We start from the raw sequence: 22976 nt of genomic DNA, 5'->3' as shown, positions 1-22976 counted from the left end.
TTTCTCTCGTTTTTCTGTTTTCAATTCCATTGATTTCTACTTTTTAAAATTAATTAATTAATTTGGTTGCGCCAGGTCTCGGTTGCAGCATGTGGGCTCCTTAGTTGTGGCATGTGAACTCTTAGTTGCGGCATGCATGTGGTATCTAGTTCCCAGACCAGGGATCAAACCCAGGCCCCTGCATTGCGAGCGTGGAGTCCTATCCACTGCACCATCAGGGAAGTCCTGATTTCTACTCTTATTTATTTTCTTCCTTCTGCTTGCTTTATGCTTATTTTGCTCTTTTTGGTTTGTGCAAGTGTAGGTTCTTAGGTGGGAACTAGATAATTGATTTGAGACTTTCCCTCATTCCTCAAATATGTATTTAGTGCTACAGATTTCCCTCTCAGCACTGTTTTAGTTGTGTCCCAGAAATTTTTATATAGTGTATTTCTGTTTTATTCAGTTCAATATTTTAAAAATCTCCTTGAACACTGCTCTTTGACCCATGGATTATTTAGAAGTTTATTTAGTTTTGTTTCTAAGTATTTGGATATTTTCCTGTGGTATTCTGCTATTGACTTCTAGTTTGATTCTGTTATGATCAGAGAACATGCTCTATATGATTTCAATCCTTTTAAATTTGCTGAAGTTTGTTCTATGACCCAAGATATGGTCTGTCTTGGTTAGTGTTCCATGTGTGCTTGAAAAGGATGTTCATTCTGCTGTTGTTTGGTGGAATGTTCTATAAATGTCATTTAGATCCTGTTGCTTGATGATGGTGTTGTGTTCCTCTATATCTTTGTTGACTTTCTGTCTAGAAGTTCTATCAGTTGCTGAGAGTGGGATGTGTAAGTCCCTAACTATAATTTTAGATTTGTCTATTTCTTCTTTCAGCTCTTTTTTTTTTTTTTTTTTTTTTTTTTTGCGGTACACGGGCCTCTCACTGTTGTGGCCTCTCCCGTTGTGGAGCACAGGCTCCGGACGTGCAGGCTCAGCGGCCATGGCTCACGGGCCCAGCCGCTCCACGGCACGTGGGATCTTCCCGGACCAGGGCACGAACCCGCGTCCCCTGCATTGTCAGGTGGACTCTCAACCACTGCACCACCAGGGAAGCCCGCAGCTCTATCATTTTTTGCTTTATATATTTTTAACTCTGTTGTTTGGTGCACAAATAATTAAGATCATTATGTCTTCCAACTGGATTGATCCTTTTATCATTATGTAATGTTCCTCTTTGTTCCTAGTAATTTTCTTTGCTTTGTAATCTACTTTATATGATTTTAATATATAATAAATAATACATAATGTATATAATAATACATAAAAAATAATATACTATGGCCACTCCTACATTTTTGGCTAATATTTGAATTATAAATATTTTTTCATTCTTTTATTTTTACTCTACGTATGTCATTATGTTTGCCATCTGTTGATGGCATATAGTTGTGTTGTGTTTTTTTATTAATTCATTCTAACAATCTGTGTGTTTTGTTCAGTGTATTTAGAGCGTTTACATTTACAATTTTGGTATATTAGGGCTCAAGTCTGCCATTTTATTTGTTTTCTGTTTGTTTCCTCTCTTAATCATTCCTTTTTTTCTCTTTTCTTGTCTTCTTGTGGGATACTGAACATTGTTTAGAATTCCATTTTGATTTTTCATAGTGTTTTTGAGTATAATATTTTGTATAGTTTTCCCAATGACTCTCTGGGTATTACACTACACATTCCTAAGTTATCACGGTCTATTGATATAATTTTAGCACTTTGAGTGACGTGTAGAAACCTTACTTCCATTTAACTCCCTTTACCATCCCCATTTAAAAAATATAACTGTCTAAAATATTTCTTACACATACATTTAACACCACATCAGACAGTGTTACCAGTTTTGCTTCAATCACCCAACATGACATAAGAAACTGGTGATGAGAAGGGTAATTATTATATTTACCTCTATCTTACCCATTCCATTGTTTTTCTTTCCTTTCTGAAGCTCTAAGCCTTCTGTTATTTCTTTTCTGTTTGAAGAACTTCCTTTAGCCATTCTTTAAGGGTAGTTCTGCTAGTGACAAATTCTTTTAGTTTTCTTTGTCTGTGGATGTTTTTATTTCCCCTTCATTTTTTTTTTTTTTTTTGGCCATTCCGTGTGGCTTGTGGGATCCCAATTCCCCGACCAGGGATTGAACCTGTGCCCTCAGCAGTGAAAGCACAGAGCCCTAACCACTTGACCGCCAGGGAATTCCCTCCCTTTCATACTTGAAGCATATTTTCACTAGATATACAATTCATGGTTGACAGTCCTTTCCTTTCAGCATTTGAAAAATGTGCCACTTCCTTCTGGCCTCTGAGGTTTCTGATAAAAAAATCTAATGTTATTCCAATTGTTTTTCCCTTATAGGCAATGTGTTATTTCTCTCTGTCTGCTTTCAAGAGTTTTTTATTTGGTCACTAGTTTTTAGAAGTTTAATCATGTGTGTGGCATAGATTTCTTTGGATTTATCTAATTTGGGGTTCAGTCAATTTCTTGAATGTGTAGGTTTGTGTCTTTTGCTAAATTTGGAAAGTTTCTTATTTTTAAAATTGAAGTATAGTTGATTTTCAATGTTGTGTTAGCAAAGTGATTCAGTTATACATACATACATATATTTTTCACATTCTTTTCCCTTATAGGTTATTACAGAATATTGAGTACAGTTCCCTGTGCTCTACAGTAGGTCCTTGTTGGTAATCCTATAAATTTGGGAAGTTTCTGCCATAAGTTCTTCAGATATTTTTTTCAGCCTGCTGCTCTTTACTCCTCTCCTTCTGGGATCCGATTCCACAAATGTTAGATTTATTTTATTTTTTTTTAATACTCCCAGAGGTCCCTGAAGCTTTGTTTGTTTGTTTCTTTGTTTCCTTCAGTCTACTTTCTTTTGGTTGTTCAGACTGGGTGATTTCTACTCTTCTGTCCTCTGGTTCATGGACTCTTTCTTCTGTCATATTCATTGTGTTATTGAGCCCCCATTCATTGAGTTTTAAATGTTGGTGTATTTTTCAGTTCTATAATTTCCATTTGGTTTTTAGATAACTTGTTTCTATGCACTAAGATTTTCTATTTTTCTGCTTGTTTCAAGATAATTTGTAACTGGTTGTTGAGACATTTTTGTGGTGGCTGCTTTACAATCTCTGTTGGATAATTCCAGTATCTGATTCATCTCGCTGTTGGCATCTGTTGATTGTTTTTCCCTCATTTAAATTCTTGGTTTGACAAGTTTGGAAGTTATGTTGGGAACCTCTGGGTCCTGTGGAAACCTTCTATTCTAGCAGGCAGTCATCCTTCTCCTGTTCAGGTGCAGCACATCCTGGCCTACTTCTGGGGGTTGTGGTTCCAATGATAATTCAGTTTTCAGAGCCCTCGCATTTCTATTCTGGTATGTTCTGTGCGTCTGTGCCACTGGAGCTTCCACTTAATTCGGCTGGTGCTGCCTGTGGGAACAGGGGAGATTCTCCAGGCTGCCTAGAGCCAGTGGGTGGGGAGTGGGAGAGGTTGCACCTGTGGGATGGAGGATGCTTCTGAGACCTGGTACCTCCAGGGTTCCTGCTCAATCTCCGTTGACTTCCCCGTGGGGGGATAGACGGACTTCCCCTAGCGGCTGGGTGGGAGGGTGGGAACACACTGGGCGTGGGCTGCTTTCTGCCACCTGCTCGGCCAGGAGCTGCTGGACCTGGGCAGCCTGGTACTACTGGTGGCGGGGGGATGGGAGACCCCAGGCTGCACTGTTCTTCCTCAATCCGAGGTCTTCAGCCAGCCTACCTTTCTTTTCCTACCAGAGGTCTGTAATTTGTCTCTTGTATTATTTCCCAGTTTTTAAAGTTATATTTAGTTGGAGGAGCAGGAAGAGATGAGTCTACATTATCTACTCCCTGGTGTTATTTTTAATTTTTTAATTTATGTAATTATTTATTCAATGTATTTTAAAAACAGATTTAATGAGATATAATTCACATACCCTACAGTACACTCATTTAAAATGTACAGTTCAAGGGACCCCGGTGGTCCAGTTTCTAGGACTCAGCGCCTCCCCTGCTGTGACCCGGGTTCAATCCCTGGTCAAGGAACTAAGATGCCACAAGCCATGTGGTGTGACCAAAAAAAAAAAAAAAAAAGTAAAATTCTCTAGTTTTTAGTATATGCACAGCGTTGTGCAACTCTTACCACAGTCAATTTTAGAACATTTTCATCATCCCCCAAGAAACCCCACACCCATTTGCAGTCACTCCCCATTCTCTCTCAGTGCCCCAGGCCCTGGCAACCACTAATCTGCTTTCTGTCTCTATGGGTTTTCCTATTATGGACATTTCATATAAATGGCATCATATGATATGTGACCTTTGTCTCCTTCACTTTGCAGGACGTTTTTCAAGATTCATTCCTGTTGTAGCACATTTCAGTACTTCATTCCTTTTTATTGCCAAATAATATTCCATTTATGAATAGACCACATTTTATTTATCCTTGATCAGTCGATGGACATTTGGTTTGTTTTCACCTCTTGGCTATTATGAGCAATACTGCTATGAATGTTCATGTACAAGTTCTGTGTGGACATGTGTTTTCCTTTCTCTTGGGCACATATCTAGGAGTGGAATTGCTGGGTCACATGGTTTGCATTTTGAGGTACTGTTCAGCTGTTTCCTGAAGCAGCTATACCATTTTTCATTCTCACCAGCAATGCAAGAAAGTTCCAGTTTCTCTACATCCTCACCAATACTTGTTATTATCTGACTTTTTTTTGGTGTTTTTTTGGCTGCACCACTTGCCTTGCAAGATCCTAGTTCCCTGACCAGGGATCGAACCCACACCCCAGCATTGGAAGCTTGGAGTCCTAACCACTGAACCGCCAGGGAATTCCCCTGACTTTTTGATTCTAGGCGTCCTAGAGGGTGTGAGGTGATATCTCACTGTGGTTTTGATTTGCATTTCCACGATGGCTAATGCTGTCGGGCATCTTTTCCCGTGCTTCTTGGCCGTCTGTATGTCTTCTTTGGAGAAGTGTTGATTCAAGTCCTTTGCCCATTCTTTAATTTGGTTATTTTTTGGTTATTGAGTTGAGGACTTTGGCTTTTATTCTGAGAGAGATGGGGCGGCACTGGGAGATTCCAAGCACAGGAGTGATAGTATCATGTGGGTTGCTGTGCAGAGAAAAGCTACAGAGGTGCCAGGGGGAAGCAGACAGACCAGTCCGGACACCTAGATAATCTAGGTGAGGGGTGACAGTGATTGGCCTTGGGGTAGTAACGGGAGGTGGTGACAGAGGGCTGGTTCTGGCCATGTTTTGAAGGGGGAGCTAACAGGATTTGCTGATGGATCAGATGTGGGGAGTAGGACTGCCTCTCACTCAGGAGGCATGGCGTCGCCATTAGCTGAGAAGGTGGATTGGTACCCTGGGAGCCGGGACAAAGCGCCGCAGACCGTGCGGCTTCCACCCCAGAGGCGCGTTCGCGTCTCCGGTCCTGGGGGCTGGATGTCTGAGATCAAGGTGTCGGCAGGGCTGCCTCCCCGCTGAAGCCTGTCGGGGAGCATCCTTCCTGCCCCTTGTGGCTCTGGTGGCTGTCACTCTTGGCGTTCCTGGGCTGGCAGCTGCGTCCCTCCAGCCTCTGCCTCTCTTTGTCACGTGGCCCTCTCCCTGGAGCCTGTGTCCGAAGTTCCCTCTGCTTATAGGCACACCAGCCATTGGGTTAGGGCCCACCCCGGTGAGCTCCTCTTAACCTGATCGCCCGCAGGGACCCTGTTTCCAAGGAAGGTCACGTTCTCAGGCACCAGGGATTAAGATGCCAACCTGTCTTTTGGGGGGGGACACAATTCAACCCACAACAGATGGGGAAGACAACAGGGGGGCAGTTTAGGGACGGAGGCCAAGAGCTGGGCATCAGGCCTGTGAAGTTTGGGATGTCCGTCAGCCATCACAGCAGAGATGCTGAGGAGGCAGCGAGATGCAGGAGCTGCCAAAGCATGATTTTCCAAAGTTAAAAATATGACTCTACAGCTCTAAAGTGAGGATGTGTCCAAGATTTATTTAAATCATTAACAAGGAAACCAGCATAACGGTGAGGCTGGTTGAAAACATTGGAGAGAGGAAAGGATTTGTAGTGGCTGAAGACAAGCTTGCTTGAGTGAGTTCACTAATTTAGATGAAAAACTGGTTAATGTTCTACAGGCCGTAAAACTGCAGCCTCTTCCAACTAATCTTTTCTACAGAGATAATTTTTGTCACTTACCACTGGGCAAAGTTCCTTTGCATTGCTACCAGACAAGAATCACATAACCTAGCCATCCATTTTCTACAAGTTAAAACCTACGCTTACCGTGTTATTAGAAATCATAATCAATAGTAAGTAGGCAGTAAAACAGATGCACACCGTAGAGAATCAAAAAGTACCCTTGGTGGGTCTGCTGGACCACACTCAGCCTCCCACCGAAAGGACCCACCGCCATCCTGTCACCCATGCATGTTTTGGAAAATTTTTATTAGTCCCCCGCCTTGGGACGGAGGTGGTTCTTCACAGAAAGCTGGTCTTATTGTGTTTGGACCTGATTCATCTACACAGGTGCTGAAAGAAGTGGCAATTAGCGTGTCTGAGCCTCCTTGTTGGGCTGGTTACAACTAAGCCACGTGGGGTTTCCCAGGGACCAAAGCCGCAAACTCCACTTGTGTCTGGAGACGTCATCGTGAGGAATGTACGGCGGAGCCTCTGGCATGCCTGAGGTTCACGTCGCTCTTGCCTGCAGCACCTGTGCGTGTAGGTGAGCTGCTCTTTTCACGAGGACCTGCGTGTCTGCCACAGTTCCTGTCTGACTGTCTGTGAAGCTGAGACCTGGTACACCGTCGTTCGGGCACTGGTGTGGGTCTGCGGGCACTGGGTCAACGCAGAGGTTACAATCCTTGTTCCGAAGGTGGGTGTGTCATCCGGAATCACAGGAGACGTGCTCTCAAATATGACACCCGCTTAGGGCTGCAGCAGCACAATCATTGTGTCTCATTATATACTGGTAAGAAAGAGGACTGATTTTTATGGAACCTATGCAAATAACTAGATTTCTATTAAAATTGAATAGTCAGTAAAAACGATTTTTCCTGAATTCTGAAATAAGAAAACACCATTTAAAAAATGTTGCATTTGTTTGCAAAAGCACAGTCTACTAAATGTGAGGTTAGAGACAAGAAAGAAGAAGGATTTTTATCTTACTTCTGCCAGAAAATAGAAACTTACAAAAAAGCACCCATACCTGTCTCCTTGCCTTTGTTGGGCCCAAGCTTTCCGCTGCAGATATAATGGGGTGGGGATGGGAGGGCTACGCAGCCACAGGAAGCAGGGACGTCTCCAGAGCTGAGCTTTGGGCTGATGCATCTAACTGGGGGGGCGGCGGTGGTTGATGTGCCTGGGGCCAACTGTCTGGCTGGTATAGCCCGACAGACAATGGGGCTGGAGCTACCAGGTGAAAGCATAGAGGCTTCTCACTGTTGAGTTCTAAACATAGAAAGGGGGAAGGACAGAATGAGATCTGTCTTGTTAGAACTGAAGCTGTCAGTATGAGCTCAAGACTTGTTTATAGATATCGGAAAAGATACAGGTGTGTGTTTGCGTGTGCACATACTTACACACTCCGAGCTCTCTCTGCTGAGTGCAAATGGAATCACACTTTGTGTCATCATTATGACATTATATTTCTCCTGTTCAGCATCATGTGCTGAGATTCAGCCACGTGGATCCACGTGGTGCAATTCATTCATTTCAGTCACTGCATATGCTAGTCCATTGTGTAGACGTATCTCACTTTATTCATTTTATTGTCCACGTACATTTAAGGGTTCCCCCCCCCCCAGTATTTTTGCTATTAAAAACAGCGCTGCTTTGAATGTTGACAGGTCTCCTGATGGGTCAGTGCAGGTTTCTCTGGCATGCAGCTAGGCAGAGGATGTACCTAGGAATGTATGTTGGCTTAACCCTAGAGCTGGGAACAGGTGTGCCCATCGAGGCAGCTTGCATTTTCCCAAACAGCCACAGCCACTTCTCCCTGCCACATGCTCCTCTTAAAATGTGACTCTGACGCTTCTTTCCACAGGAACTAGGAGTCGTTGTCCCCCTATCTCCTGAGTCTGGACAGGTTTGTGCACAAGTGATGCTACATGATGTCGGAGGCAATGATATGAAAAGTGGTACTGGGCCCACCTGGTTCTCTTGGGACTCTTGCTCTTGGAACCTGGCCACCCTCCCTCGAGGACGTCCCCCAGGCCCTTAGCCCACAGCCTGAAGCAGCTTGCCAGCCACATGGGTGCACTATCTTGGATGTGGCCTGTCCAGCCCCCAGTGGAGATGCCCCAGCGGTTGCAGCGTGGAGTAGACCAGCTGTGCTGCTGAATCTTCCCCAAATAGCAGATCCATGAGTGAAAGAAGCGATTGTTGTGGTTTTGAGCTACAAAGTTTGGGGGGTGGTTTGTTATGCAGCAACAGCTAACTGATGCACACACCTGATTTCTTTGGAGAATGCCATATTGTTTACAAGATAATTGTACCACCTGATGCTCTGGCCAGCAGGGTATGCATCCAACTTTAACGGTTGTGCTCATTCAGTGTGGTTTTAGTTTGCATTTCCAAAACTGCTAGTGAGGTTATTGGCCCTTTCCATGTTCTTCTCTGCAAGGAGACTGATGACAGGATTTGTCCATCATTCTTTTGGTGTCTTTGTCTTTTTCTAATGGATTTGGAAGGGTTCTTTATATATTCTGGATACTAATCATTTGCAAGGTGTATGTGTTGCAAATACTTTCTAGCTTTTGGTTCTTCATTCTCTTGATGGTCTTCTGAGGAACATAAGTTGTATGACACATACTTTTCATCCATATTTTTAGGTGTGTTTCTCGTAAACAGTATTTAACAGTATTTACATGCTAATTAGAGAGTTTCTGTCTTTTAATAGATGAATTTTTAATTCCATCATGTCTCTGATGAATTTACTCCTGTTGCCTCATGCTGTATTCTTCATTTATCACGTGTTTATCTTTCTCTCTTTTCTGCTTTTTGTTGGCACTGTCAATTTTTCTTCATTTCAGTTTTCTCCCAGCTGTTTTGAAATCTGTAAATTGTTTCCATTTTTCTCATGGAAACTTGGGTATTACAGACTTTTTTCCTATTGATTCTGATTCTAAAATCCTCTAGCTATACAAGAACTTCCATGTGCTTTTCCTCCTGCTCCTCCCTTCCCTTGCCATATGCCATGTTGATCTCATGCGGGATTTTCTCTCAAGTTGTTATTTGACGTTCTTTGAGCAGTCTAAGCTAGTTTCTTTGTTGGCGTCCAGGTCTTTCTCTTGGGTTCACTTCTCATTTTGCTTGGGCATGTCTTTCAGTCCTTTTTTAGACTTAGTGTGTGGATGTTTTCAGGTTGTGAAGACACCTTTATTTTGCTTCTCACTTGAATGCTAGTTTCACTGTGTATGGAATTGTAGGTTCAGTTCTTTTAGGATGGGCTTCCCTGGTGGCGCGGTGGTTAAGAATCCACCTGCCAATGCAGGGGACACAGGTTCGAGCCCTGGTCTGGGAAGATCCCACATGCTGCGGAGCAACTAAGCCCCTAAGCCACAACTACTGAGCCTGCACTCTAGAGCCCGCAAGCCACAACTACTGAGTCCACGTGTCACAGCTCACAACTACTGAAGCCAGTGTGCCTAGAGCCTGTGCTCTGCAACAAGAGAAGTCACTGCAATTAGAAGCCCGTGCACCGCAACGAAGAGTAGCCCTCGCTCACCACAACTAGAGAAAGCCAGCGCAGCAATGAAGACCCAACACAGCCAAAAAAAAAAAAAAAAAAATTCTCTTAGGATTTTGACAGTTTCACCCCTTTGCCAACTGACAATCAGGTTCAGTCTGATTAAAGAAGATCCTTCCTCTCTGAAGGGTTTTTTTTTTTAAAAAAAACTTTATTCTTCTTTCCAATTTAATTTTTTTTAATTAAAAAAATTATTCATTTATTTGACTGCACCAGGTCTTAGTTGCAGCACATAGGATCTTTTTTTTTTTTTTTTTTCCCCAGTTGCAGCATGCATGTGGGATTAAAACCTGGCCCCCTGCATGGCAGTGCAGAGTCTTACCCACTGGACCACCAGAGAAGTCCCTCTCTGACGGTTTTTAAGCTAGTCTCTTCATCCTTGGAATTCCAGAAGGCCACTATGACATGCCTTCACTCCTCCTGGGCGTCACTTCGGTTGGTGGAGAAGCCATCCTCTCTGCCTCTCTCCTGTTTCCTGTCTCTCTTCTTTCACAAGACGGCCTCCAGCTTCCTGGTTTGCATCTGCCTTGCCTGGGGTGGAGAAGGGTGCAGGTCCCGTGTGCTTGCTCTCCACTGACTCAGATAGCAGACATCTGGAAGAGCGGAGGACATACTTGTGGCTCGTGCATCTGGTGCAGACGTGGTTGGGGCCCACTGCTGGGCCTGCCTCACCTTGGCCCAAGGATGTGTCTGGAGGTGGGACCTTGCTCAGGACCTCGATCACTGGGTGACCTTGGCTGGGTGACTCTCCAAGCCTTCACTTTCCTACTTGTACACTGGATGCAATGGGGCACGAGTTCTGGTCAGCAAAGGGCCCCCAGCTAGGACACTTGGGTGGACATGGCCAGCCTGCTCTCTAGAGGGTGTTTGCTGGAAGAGCCTAAGCAGCGGAGCCCGCCCTGCCTACCCACGCGGGGTAAGGTCTCACCAGCTCAGAAGGACCCAGCCTCTGCCTGGGGGGCATGTTCCTTCTCCTACTGAGGGGCAGGGAGGCGGGCACCTGCTGCTCCTTTTCCCCAGGGCTGGGCTCCTTCACGGCGGCCACTGCACTAACCTCAAATCCTCACGGAAACCAAGGAAACATCTAGGCTTCTCCCTCCTCCCAAAGCACTTCGGGATTAATCTCGGGATAACTGTCAGGAAACCTCTGAATTTTGGCGTTGAAGCAAAGGCCACGCTGGAAGCAGCCAGTGGCAGCGACCAAGACTCAGGTCTCTGAACTACTGCTGCACAGGGGCCCTTTCTCTTCTACCTGGAGCCCGAGAGGGTGGTCCGGACCTATTGGCCCCATCTTAGGCCTGTAACTCCTGAAGGAGGAGGGCCGGCTGGGCCGCCCTGCAGCCCCCATTCCCCAGTGCGCCCCGCTGCTTCCCCCACCCCTACCAGCACCTGCTTCCTCTCCACCAGCGCCTGATCCTGCCCAGCACGGGCCCCTCAGGCTCCCCCCAACCCCCTGCCTCGCCCAGCCCGACCCCACGAGGTGCCCACTCGGGTCTCCACCACGCTGTGGTCTGGGCTCCCTTTGCCCCACGCCCGGCACTCCCCCAGGTCCCCCGAACACTCAGCCGGGCCTGCCCCGTGCAGTGCCCCCTTCTCCCGCTCTGGCCCCCACCTCTTCATCCCCTCCCCCCAGGCCTCCCCTCAGGCCCCTCCCCCGCCCGGCACCCCCTCAGATGCCTCCAGACACCATGTCCGGCACCCCTCCCTCAAATCCCGTGCCCCCTCAGGCGCGCCCCAGCGCCTCTGCCCAGCGCCGGCTGCCCTCTCCTTTGAACGCCGCGCCCCCTCAGGCCTCCAAGCCCCGGTGTCCGGCGCCCCCTTAGATGACCCCCCAGCCCCGGTGCCGGCGACCCCATCGCCCGCCCGGCACCCCCTCCGATGATGCCCCAGCCCCGGGATCCGACGCCCCATCGCCCGGCCGGTGGCCCCTATGCCCGGCAGCCCCTTCCCCCAGGCCCTCCCCCCTCCCCTCCCCTCCCCTCCCCTCCCCTCCCCTCCCCTCCCCTCCGCTCCCCTCCCCTCCGCTCCCCTCCCCTCCCCTCCCGTCTCCTCCGCTCCGCTCTCCTCCCCTCCGCTCCCGTCCCCTCACCCCCCCCAACGGCGGCGGCCGCGCGTCATGGCGGCGGCGGGCGGGGCGCGTTTCGCACGCAGCGCGCCGGGCGGAGCGCTCGCCGCATTGTTTGCTTCGCTGGGGAGCAAGCGAGCCGGCCCGGTTGTCCGAGCAGCCCCGCGCCAGCGCCCTGTCGCCGTCGCCGTCGCCGACGCCCGCCGGCCGGGCCCCCGCGCCGGGCCTCCGTCCGGCCCCGCCGCCCGCGCGAGCCGCCGCCCGAGAGCCTGCGGCCGCCGAGCCGAGCCGGGCCGGGCCGCCGCCGCCAGGAGCCCGCGCCCAGAGCGGCGGCGGGCCGGGCCTGCGCGGCCGTTGGCGGAGGAGCCGCGGGCGCCATTAGCGCCGCCTCGGCCGCGCCGGCCCCCGCGCCCGCCGCCCGGCTCCCGCGGCCGCGGCCCCAAAGGTGAGTGCGCCGGACAGGCCGGGGCCGGGGCCGCCGTCTCGCCCGCCTCTCCCGCGGGCCGCCGCCGCCGGCCTCTCGGTGCTGGTGCCGCCGCCATGTTTGGCGGCCGCTGTGGCGGCGCATTGTCCGCGGGCGGCGGGCGGCGGGGCCGAGGGAGGCCGCGGTGTCAGGGAGGCGGCGGGGAGGCTGGAGGACCGTAAAGGGGGGAGGCCGGGCTGTCGAGGCGGGGAGGCCGAGCCGGGAGGCTGGAAGGCCGGGCCGGGCGGCCGGGTCGGGTTGGGAGGCTGGGCGGCCGGGAAGGAGGGAGGCCGGCCGGTGGGGAGGCCTGGAGGCCGGGCCGGGAGGCTGGAAGGCCGGGGAGGGAGGCCGGACCGGGAGGCTGGGCGGCCGGGGAGGCCGATAGGGAGGGAGGCTAGGCTGGCGGGCGGGAAGCCGGACGGGGAGGGAGGCCGGGCTGTCTGGGCGCTGGGGCCCGTCCCGCCCGCCGCGCCTTCCGCCCGGCGAGACGGGAGCGGGCCGGGGTCTCGGGTCCACCGGCCGAGCGTTTGCCCGAGGGTCGCGTTATGTAACGGACGCGCTGGGCACGTTGAGCCCGGACGGGAAACTCCCTGTTCCAGGGCCGCGTTTGAGAGACTCGAGGGGCGCGCGGACCCGGGCCGCCGCCCCCCGTCCCGCGCTGAGAGCCGGTGGTGGACCCAGCGGCCTCCGGGGCCCTTTGGAAGAAGTAACTTGATTGAGGTGTAATTTACGGAGGACGCGCGCGCTGCGGGTGCGCAGTGGAGTTTTGACGAAAGGCCGCGCCCCCGTGGAGAAGGCGCCCACCGCCCGGGAAGGGTCGTGGGTGGAGGGCGCTGCGTGCACTCACCTGCGGGCCGGGAGCTGCCTGCCGTCCCGTCCCTGCACAGGGTGTAAGTGGTTTGTCCAAAGCCAGGCGGGAAAAGGACTGATTGAGAAGGTGAGCCAGCCCTGGGTGCCGACTGCCTCTCTTGGGGCCACATGGCTTTTCAAGGTGCATTTATCAGTAGGGTCTGGAGAGGCTGCTGATCGCCTCCTCGTGGGTACGCTTGTCCCCGCGCGGAAGGGCCAAGTGTGGGTGGAGCCCGAGGGCCAGAGATCGGGAAGTGATGGCCGGGTGGGGTGGTCTGCAGAGTGATCCGCGCCTTCCTTCCCTGTCACCGTCTAGCTTTCGACCGTTAAGTGCTGTTCCTGGGGTACTAAGTGTCCAGAGCTTCAGTGCCCTTTGGGAGAGTGTGGGTTTTGAAGGGCCGATTTTGGTTAGTGCTGTTGGCTCTCTGCTTTCGAGGAGAAAATTACACGTTTGCTTTGCATCTGCTGAGTAACCAACTGTCGCTTCTGCCCCACCCCAGTAAGGACCCTTGAAGCTGTGCGCTGTGCCCTGGCGCACCGGCGTCCCCTCCGTGCAGGCTGCGGTGCTGACAGTGGGGGGGCCGTGCCCCTCTCCCTCAGAAGGGATGGCGGGGCCAGGGCTAGCTGGGCAGCGGCTTGGCTGACCGCACGACAGGAGTCCAGGGCTGCGTGGGCCCCTGGAGACCCCTGGGATGCAGGGGAGCTACGGGTTGGCTGCCCCTGCTGTTTTCCGTGCTCCTCCTTGTAGGGGATTCTTGTCACATTTCCGTAAAACGTGGATTTCTATTTGACAAAAGAGAGAATCACAATCTGAAGGATCTCTCTTAAAAAGGGCGTTTAGGGTCTGCTGGGATTTCCGCTCAGGTTTGAGAAAGCGAAGCCTGCCCTGGGAGGGCTTTTCCTGGAGACCAGGTGGGTCGCTGTGTGGTGGCGCTGCCCTGTGCCGGCTCCTCCGGGGTCACATCCGGCGGTGGGCCTTGGGCTCCACCTTGGGATGTTGTCAGCCAGTCTCTTAAATATCATTCTGCTTCCTGTCAGTAAAATGTGGTCGTTTGGAGGGAGGAGGGGTCCTCGTCATCAGTTCCTAAGGTGCCCCCCGGCTTGGCGGGCCATGGTCCAGAGTCCGGAGTCATGACACGAGTGAGACTGGAGGTAGACACGGTCGGTGACAGACGGCAGATATCTGAAAAGAGCAAATCCTCCTAAGTCTCAGGGGCCCAGATTTCGGGCACCTGAGCCTCTGCTGGCACCCGAGAACGGGGGGGCTGGGGGGTGCCTCTGCGGGCGGCGCGGGGGTCTTGGGGTGGCCCTTGCTGTGGCAGGGGCAGGCCTGGCACCGTGGTCAAGCCAGCAGCTGAGAAGTGCTCCGAGGGGCACAGCAGGTGGCTGGCCTGTGGGGGGTTTCGTGGTGGCCATTCCTGAGGCCCAGTAGAGGCTGGGTGGAGGCCTCCCAGGGGTGCAGCCTGCCTCCAGGCCAGTATGGGGCTTCTCTCTTGAGCCCTGGTGTGGTTGGTGGCCCTGTGCCTCAACACGGTTGTGGAGGACGCGTTCGTCGAGAGGATGAACGGGGCTGTGGTCAGGCTGCTGAGGCTTCCAGGCTCCCTGGGGGTGGTGACGGGCCAGCCACTCTGGGGCTCAGGGCTCTCTCCTGGGCGGCAGTAGGAGGGGAGCCAGCGGCCAGAGCCTGCCGGGGTCCGGCCCCGTGTGTGCTGCCCTGGGCTCAGGGCCCTGACTCCTGCTTGTGAGGGATGTGGCAGTCGGCTTGGTGACCTGTGGATCCAAGAAGGTGCCCGGCGAGCGGTGGGCGTCAGCATCCTGGAAGGACCTGTCATCGCGTGTGCCTCTGGGAGCCCCTCTGCACTGCCTGCCCTCTCCTCTGGTCCCGGGAGTCCCTGGGGAGGGGCAGCCTGGTGGCAACAGGCTGTTGAAGGTTGTTGAGATACCACTGTGAGTCCGGGGACGAGTGATTTTGGAAACCTGAGAGATAGGTTTGCCGGGAGTTTTGTTTCGATTTAGTGCGAGTTGGTTGGGTCTGCCCGAGCGTACCTGGTGGCTTTTGGCTCTCGTGTCCTCTGTGTGGAGTTAACATGTCCTCTGCGTCCGTTTCAGGGAGTCAGTACCAAATGAGGAGGAAAGGCCGAGGTCATCGCGCTGCAGCGAGGCACCCTTCCTCCCCCGGCAGCACTAAGCACTCCCCCACGCGAGAGACGCTGACCTACGCGCAAGCGCAGAGGATGGTGGAGATCGAGATCGAGGGCCGCCTGCACAGGATCAGTATTTTCGACCCTCTGGAGATCATATTAGAAGATGACCTCACTGCTCAGGAGATGAGCGAGTGCAACAGCAACAAAGAAAACAGCGAGAGGCCGCCTGTGTGCTTAAGAACTAAGCGGCACAAGAACAACAGGGTCAAGAAAAAAAATGAAGCCCCGCCCAGCGCCCATGGCGCCCCCGCCTCGGCCAGCACGCTCCCCGAGCCCAAGGTGCGTGTGGTGGAGTACAGCCCCCCGGCGGCACCCCGGCGGCCCCCCGTGTACTACAGGTTCGTGGAGAAGTCGGCCGAGGAGCTGGACAACGAGGTGGAGTACGACATGGACGAGGAGGACTACGCCTGGCTAGAGATCGTCAACGAGAAGCGCAGGGGCGACTGCGTGGCCGCCGTGTCGCAGAGCGCGTTCGAGTTCCTGATGGACCGCTTCGAGAAGGCGTCGCACTGCGAGAAGCAGAAGCAAGGAGAGCAGCAGTGCCTGATTGACGAGGATGCCGTGTGCTGCGTGTGCATGGACGGCGAGTGCCAGAACAGCAACGCCATCCTCTTCTGCGACCTGTGCAACCTGGCGGTGCACCAGGAGTGCTACGGCGTGCCCTACATCCCCGAGGGCCAGTGGCTCTGCCGCCACTGCCTGCAGTGCCGGGCCCGGCCGGCTGACTGCGTGCTGTGCCCCAACAAGGGCGGAGCCTTCAAGAAGACGGACGATGACCGCTGGGGCCACGTGGTGTGTGCCCTGTGGATCCCCGAGGTTGGCTTCGCCAACACGGTGTTCATCGAGCCCATCGACGGCGTGCGGAACATCCCCCCCGCCCGCTGGAAGCTGACGTGCTACCTCTGCAAGCAGAAGGGCGTGGGCGCCTGCATCCAGTGCCACAAGGCCAACTGCTACACCGCCTTCCACGTGACATGCGCCCAGCGGGCCGGCCTCTACATGAAGATGGAGCCCGTGAAGGAGCTGGCTGGCGGTGCTGCCACCTTCTCCGTCAGGAAGACTGCGTACTGTGACGTCCACACGCCCCCGGGCTGTACCCGGAGGCCCCTGAACATTTACGGGGACGTCGAGGTGAAAAATGGCGTCTGCCGGAAGGAGAGCTCAGCCAAAACAGTCAGGTCCACGTCCAAGGTCAGGAAGAAAGCGAAGAAGGCCAAGAAGACGCTCCGGGAGCCCTGTGCGGCCCTGCCACCTGTGTGCGCACCCTACATTCCCCCTCAGAGGTAAGCGTGGCGGGCCCGGGCCTGCTGGGAGGGCGCGCGGGGTCTGACCGCGTGCTATCTGTGCGGCCCCGACGGTCCTCTCCAAGGTGGCCTCCTTCAGTCTCCGCTTCACGGGAGCATGGATGTTGCAAAAGACTTGAGTCTGTGAGACGGGGGAGTGTGTCTGGTTTCCTCGATGCCCACGCGGGCCCGCGGCCACACTGACTGCAGCCACCCCGGTGTGGGGCCCCGCGGCGCCCCAGGAGTCGTTGTCCTCTTGGATGTGACAAAACGCCGTTCCTCACCCTGCTCCCTCCCCCAAATTTGGGAATCTTGTGGGATTTTTAAATTTGTTGGAAACTTAAGCAGCGTGGCTGGGTAAGGCTGAGCTCAGGGTAGAGATCAGAGTGGGGCTGACAGGAGCCGCGAGGCGGGAGATGCTGGCCTCCTTCCTGTCGTGGGACAGGCTTTCTGGTTTTCCTGATTGTTTCTCTTGTGGTATCAGCATTGTGTGGTCAGTGTCGGGTTCTTTGCCTAGAGCCTTCCACGGTGGTGGGGTCAGGACCCCGCTGGCCACCCCCGTCCCTGGACTCGTTTCCTCCTCTGCTCGTTCTTCCTGGTACTGACTTGTTCTTTTTATTTTGTTGTATTTAAGAACGCTCTGGTGTGGAATACGAGGTAAGTGGCTTGATGAATTTCTCACCGGGGGTGGTTTGGGAAAGACTCACGCTTGCTTGAGCTTTGAGGAAGTAAAGCCCTGTATGATAGGGCTCGGGTCTTTAGAACAGTCTGGTTAAGAAAATAAAGCAGCAGGATGGTGAAGGGAGGACGCGAGTGGGTGTCTGCTCCTGAGAGCAGCTCTGGGACGCTGGCAGGTCGTGAGACGTGGTGGGAGCTCTGCTGGAGAAGTGTGGCCTGTGTTACGGAATCAGTACGTTCAGAGTGAATACAAAGAGCTTACGGTCCCTCTTATCCAGAGAAGCTTCGGTTAGAGTCAGGGTGTCTCCTTGCAAATAAGCCCGTCTCACTTGTAAAAGACAGTTTCACTTGCATTTCTACTTGTAGGTCAAAAAGTGTAGGATTTGTATCAAGAGCTTCTATCTAAGAGCTGGAAATTTTCAGCTTTACTGAAATAGAAGTAAATGAAGCAGAAAATGTGATCTAATAAATTGAAAACCCAGAAGTCTGAGGTGCTGCCTTGTCTGTCCCGCGCTGCCTGGTTCCCTGCCCCAGGGTCTGCCAGCTCGTCCGCAGGAGAAAGCATTTGCGGTGGGAAAACGTGGGCCCCTGGAGTCTGAGATGACCCGGTCTGACGGAGAGGAGGACTTGCTCTGGAGCAAACACTTCAGCACAGGAGATGGGGCTGATCTGCGCGCTGGAGGAGGGGCTGGGCCGCGCTCCATCGTGTCCTTTCCTAATTTAGGAACTGACTTGTTACTTCGGTTTGGAGCAGGCGTAAACGACGCGCCTGGATGAGTGCTCGCGACCACAGGCTTTGCCGTCAGTGTTGCCCGAGCTTCCGGGAGACCCTGACATCAGACCACCTGTGGGGTGTCGGGACACGTGCTGGGAGGCCCAGGCTCACAGCCACTGCTCTTGTCCGGAAGCAGTGGCCTGAGCTGCGGTTGGGCTGGTGGTCCCGTTCTTAGGACCCAGGTACAGTGGCGTGTAGATGGGAGTAAAGCTGGGTGCCCTCTTCGCCCTCTGGCTCAGGACCCGTCTAGAGCTGCCACCAGGGTGGTGGGCGTTCTGAGTGAGCTTGGGAGCCAGCCCAGGGCAGGGGGGCTGGAAGAGGTGCTTTGGAGATGTAAGAAGAGGAGGATTCCCCCTTATTCCCTGCAGAGAGGAAGGAGGGTTGGCTGTGAGAAGGCTGGGGGCGTGTGGCAGGAACTGTAAGCGCTTTTGTAATTTGAGGGGTTTAAAAGTTTTCAAGAAAGATAACTCAGACCAACTAATTTTGAGATCATAGTCTGTTCTTAACAAGAGGAAGATGGTTGGTTTAATTTGTTTTACTGTTTAGTGTTTCTGCGTTACAAAGACGGCTTTTTTTGTCTCTTAGTAATAGAGTCCGGAACAAAGATGTGGGTGTTCTGAGGCTTCGCCCACCTGTTCCAGTACTCCGAGCCTGTGGTCAGGCCGGCGGGCCGGGGCGGTCGAGGCCTTGCAGGCTGCCGCAGGTCCAGGAGGGGCGCTGGCACGTTGGTGGGGTGCTGTGTTCTGCCCTTGGTTGGGTGGATTGGGTCTGGCGGGGTCCTCGTGGCCACTCGGTCCCTTTGCCTGTGAGGGTCCAGCCTTTGGCGAGGAGGAGTTGCTCCTGAGCAGTCGTCCCAGTGGCGTGGAGCTGTGCCTGCCTGGGTCTCCCCTCCGGCACCTGTTCTCAGATCAGAATAATTCTTTTCCCAGCCCAGAAGCAACATGCTTACAGTGGGGGAGATATGAAAAGTCGGGGCCGAAGAAGAGCGAACGGGCGTGTCGGGGGGACGTGAAAAGTCGGGGCCAAAGAAGAGCGAACAGGCTTATGTTCTCCGTTCCCTGGCCGTGCTGCTGCCGCTCTTTTCTGTTAAGCGTTGCCTGTCCCTGGAGTAGCCGCTCTTCTGATTGGATCCTCTCTGCTTCTTCTCCATTTCCTCTGCTTCACGGGAGGAAGGCAGGGGCCAGTGGAGGTGGGCACGGGGAGGGGCCAGGCCAGGTGAAGGGACGCGTGGAGTTGGAGGCCTGGTCCCTTGGGGTGATTAACCTGGTCACTGCTCTCTCTGGTTGCGCTGCGGGTGTCCCAATGTACCTGGGGAGGAAGGGCCTCGAGGAAGGAGCATCCGGCCTGTCCTGTCCTCATTGATGTGCGTGTTCCTGCGTAATGAGCTGTTACCAGAGTGCGTGATGAGGACGGAGGATCCAGGTCACGGCTCTGTCCCCTTGAGGGCGCCGCTGGGACACCAGGTGAGGACGGCTGGAGAGCGGGTGCTTGGGAGCTGTTGGGTAGACAAATTTAATACCTGTTGAACATAACAGCAAGAAGTTTGGACTTGAATTTTGTATGTCTTTTTTCACGTTTCTGGCAGTTAACTTTGTTACGTGTTATGGAAGTTCTCATGGGTCGTGGCCTGGGGAAATGGGAGAAGCCTGTCAGCCCCTGCAGGTGGGAGCCTGGCTCTGGGCGCCCTGTGCATGTGGGCGCCACCTCTGCTCCGTGGGCACCGCCGGGCAGCCCTCCCGCCCACCTGTCCCTGTCCTCGGGGAAGGGCTGTTTAAGGAGCGACTCCTGGAGGGAAGCCCTACAAACCCAGCCAGAAGTCAGAAGTGCGGGTCGTGAAACGCACGCGGTGTGGAGAAGCTGGGCCGCATGTCCTGCTCCTCCAGGTGTCCCTCCCGGTCACGTCGGGCGAGCCCAATGGAGGCGGCCTTGGCGTCTCTTGCTGCCTGATGTGGGGCCGTGCAGCGTGTTTCCCCAGAGCTGCTCTGAGTGTGCTAGTTCTGACCCTCCTGTGGCTTCGTTGCTTTCCTTGGTTTTGAACCGGGGACTGGGAGACTGGCGTCTCCCCGGGCAGGTCCCCCGTCCCGGCTGCCGGCTCCAGGCTCTGCACCTGCGAGGGCCTTCCTGGGGTGGGGCGGGGAGCGTGGGAGTGCAGGGATGGCGCGTCCCAGGGTGGATGTGTTTTGACCAAAAGGCTGATGTGAATAAAAGGAAAAAAGAGCGCAGGGGAGGAATCTGGGTGCTTCACAGCGTGCCTCCGCTGCGTTGCAGGCTCTTCTGATGCGTTTCAGCCTCAGGGATTCCTGTGTGCGTAGGACTGAATTGAGTGCTGAGCGTGGTGCCGTGGGCTGCGTCCCGTGTCCCTCGGGCGTGTGGACCCCCGGCCCGTGTCCTGCTCGCTTTCCCCCCACCCCCGGCTCCCTCCTCCTGGTGGGAGCCGCGCGGGCCCTGCCTGGTGGTCTCTGCTGGGACCGGCCCTGGCGTCACCTCGGCTCAGCAGGCCTTCTGTGCTCACACCTCCCGCAGCCAGGCATCCCCGGGCCCTGGCCCACGGGGAGGGTCTGCCGAGGTCGTGGGATCTGGCAGTTTCTGGTCACGTTCACTGTATCTGCTTCCGCAGAGATGGGGCGGACATTCATTGAAGTTTCCTTTCACCCTAGCACTTGGAGTCACTGCCTGGAGTGGATGGTGGGATGGACCTTGGTGCTTTGGGCACCCTCCCCCTCCAAGGCACAGAGACCGGCATTGCATCTCGTCTTGTCTTCGTTTCCGTTTCAGTTTTTTGTTCAGAAATAACTTCAAATTTATAAAATGTTGCAAAAGTCGGAAAAAAACCCCACCCAAATGCTCTTTACCTAGAGTCCCCTCTTGCTAATAACCTGTTTACTCTCTTGGGGGTGGTTTCCATGCGCCCCTGCGTGTCTCCTGGGGTGGGGCCGGCCTCCCCTGGAGCCTTCCTGCCTCCAGTCGGGACCAGTCCCACTCAGCCTCCTTTGATTTGGGTATCCCCAGACCTCTGTGCCTCCTGTGACAGGCCTTCGCGGCTCACAGAGGTGCGCCTGGGACTGCGGGGCCCCTGCGTCCCCACCTGAAGGCAGCGACGTCCCCTGCTTCTGGGTGACAGAGGTGTCACCAGTGCCTCTACCAGATGAGTTCTGCTCTTGATTTTTCTGGCGTCGGGTCCGGGATCTGGGGGCCCCTGCAGGCCGTGGCTCCTCTCCACATGGCCTGTCCCTCTCTTCTTCCTGGCCTTCTTCCCCACGAGGGCTGGAAGGGAGCTCCCACCTCAGCGGGCTCCTTCTCTCCCTGCCGTCGCGGACCCGCAGGCGTGGCTGTCAGAGGGCTCTGCCCCCTGGGCCCAGGCACCGAGGTGGGCAGCTTGAGAGGGGTTTCTCAGCAAACGAGGCTCTGCCCAGCTGGCTGTCATTGTCAACCTGCTTAGTGGTTGAGGGGAGGCCCCCGGGCCCCTGGGCCAGTCGGCAGCCTGGCCTTGGCTGTGGCCGTGCCCATGGGTGCTGGTGAGGTCTGGCTGGGAGTTGTGGATGCGGTCCTGGGGCTCATGCCCCGGGACCACAGGGTCCATGCGGTGGGGCAGGGGGCACCCCCAGAGCCAGTGTGGCCCAGAACCGCTTCCCTCCAGAGGCCGACTCCGGGCTCTTTGGGTCTGGTGGGTGGACGTCACTCACGTGCCCTGACCTCCGTCCAGGCTGTTCTGGAAGTGTACGGTGCCTGTGGTGGAGACCCAGCTGGCTGAGAAGTTGCTGAGCAGGGAGGGTGGGCCCCGCTCCCCACAGACGGCGGCGAGGCAGCCCAGGTGCTCCTCCAGTGGCTGTGCGTGTCAGGTAGGGATGGCTTTTAATGCCATCTTTGCCTGTTTCTCATGACTTTTATATAAAAACTTTAAAAACAAAAAACTAGAGAGTAACATTGATTTATCGAGTGTAGCAAAAACCCCCACAAAAACCGTTAAAGGACCAACTCGCTTTTGGGACCCCCCTGTCCCATCAGCCCACCACTTGCCGGTCACAGCAACCCCTCGTTGTAAATGGGGGTGGGTTCCTCTGAGGCCTGTTTTTCTGGTTTTCCTGCCCTGGGGGCCGCGCGGTCTGCCGTGGGCGTGGGCGATGCCCTTGGATGCAGGCCGGCGGCGGGTCTCTCTCTTCCCGGCTCAGCCTGTGGGTGGCAGCTTGTTTGCTTGTGCTCATCACGTGTCTTTTCTCAGCTTATCTTCTCATTCTTTTTTTTTTGTGGCTGTGTTGGGTCTTCGTTGCTGCGCACGGGCTTTCTCTAGTTGCGGCGAGCGGGGGCTACTCTTCGTTGCGGTGCGCCGGCTTCTCATTGTGGTGGCTTCTCGTTGCGGAGCGCGGGCTCTAGGCGTGTGGGCTTCAGTAGTTGTGGCACGTGGGCTCAGTAGTTGTGGCTCAAGAACTGTAGAGCGCAGGCTCAGTAGTTGTGGCGAACGGGCCTAGTTGCTCCGCGGCGTGTGGGATCTTCTCAGACCGGGGCTTGAACCCTTGTCCCCTGCATTGACAGGTGGATTCTTAACCACTGCGCCACCAGGGAAGTCGCATTTGTTTCTTTACTAGTGTTTTCAGAGAGCACGGTTCTGGTTTTGTTGAGATTTTCTTGTGTGTTCTTGTTTCCTGTTTCATGATTTTTTGTTTTGTCTTTTTTCCCCTCGCTTTATTGAGATTTAATTAACACATGACATTGTACGTTTAAGGTGTACAGTGCGATGATTCCAATCACTTATATGTTGTGAGTGTTTGCAGAAGGAAGTCAGTTCGCTCGTCCTTCACCTGCCATAGTCACTGTTGCTATGGTGGGGAGAACATGAAAGCTCCCCTCAGCAGCTTTCCAGGGTGC

The 22976-nt window shown here is 53.9% G+C and overlaps 1 protein-coding gene across 10 annotated transcripts in view; it reads left to right on the top strand.

The window, feature by feature from the left end:
- The window catches only part of BRD1 (bromodomain containing 1), a 58490-nt gene that overhangs the window by 11261 nt on the left and 24253 nt on the right, over positions 1–22976 (top strand). For 9 of the 10 annotated variants that reach the window (XR_010835983.1, XR_010835984.1, XM_067010456.1 and 6 more), the window contains exon 4: positions 15283–16660. Coding sequence is in view for 8 of the 10 variants with exons in the window: in XM_067010456.1 (XP_066866557.1) it covers positions 15297–16660 (1364 nt within the window). In the remaining 2 variants the exon portion in view is untranslated. Of the gene's footprint in view, positions 1–12258; positions 12307–15282; positions 16661–22976 lie in introns of those variants that run through there. The other variant, XM_059082041.2, reaches the window with a different exon arrangement.

The sequence above is a fragment of the Kogia breviceps genome, chromosome 12 (genome assembly GCF_026419965.1).
Source record: "Kogia breviceps isolate mKogBre1 chromosome 12, mKogBre1 haplotype 1, whole genome shotgun sequence".
In the NCBI taxonomy this organism is placed as follows: Eukaryota; Metazoa; Chordata; class Mammalia; order Artiodactyla; family Physeteridae; genus Kogia; species Kogia breviceps.
Note: the sequence above shows the minus strand (reverse complement) of the source record. Positions and strands in the feature narration are given on the sequence as shown.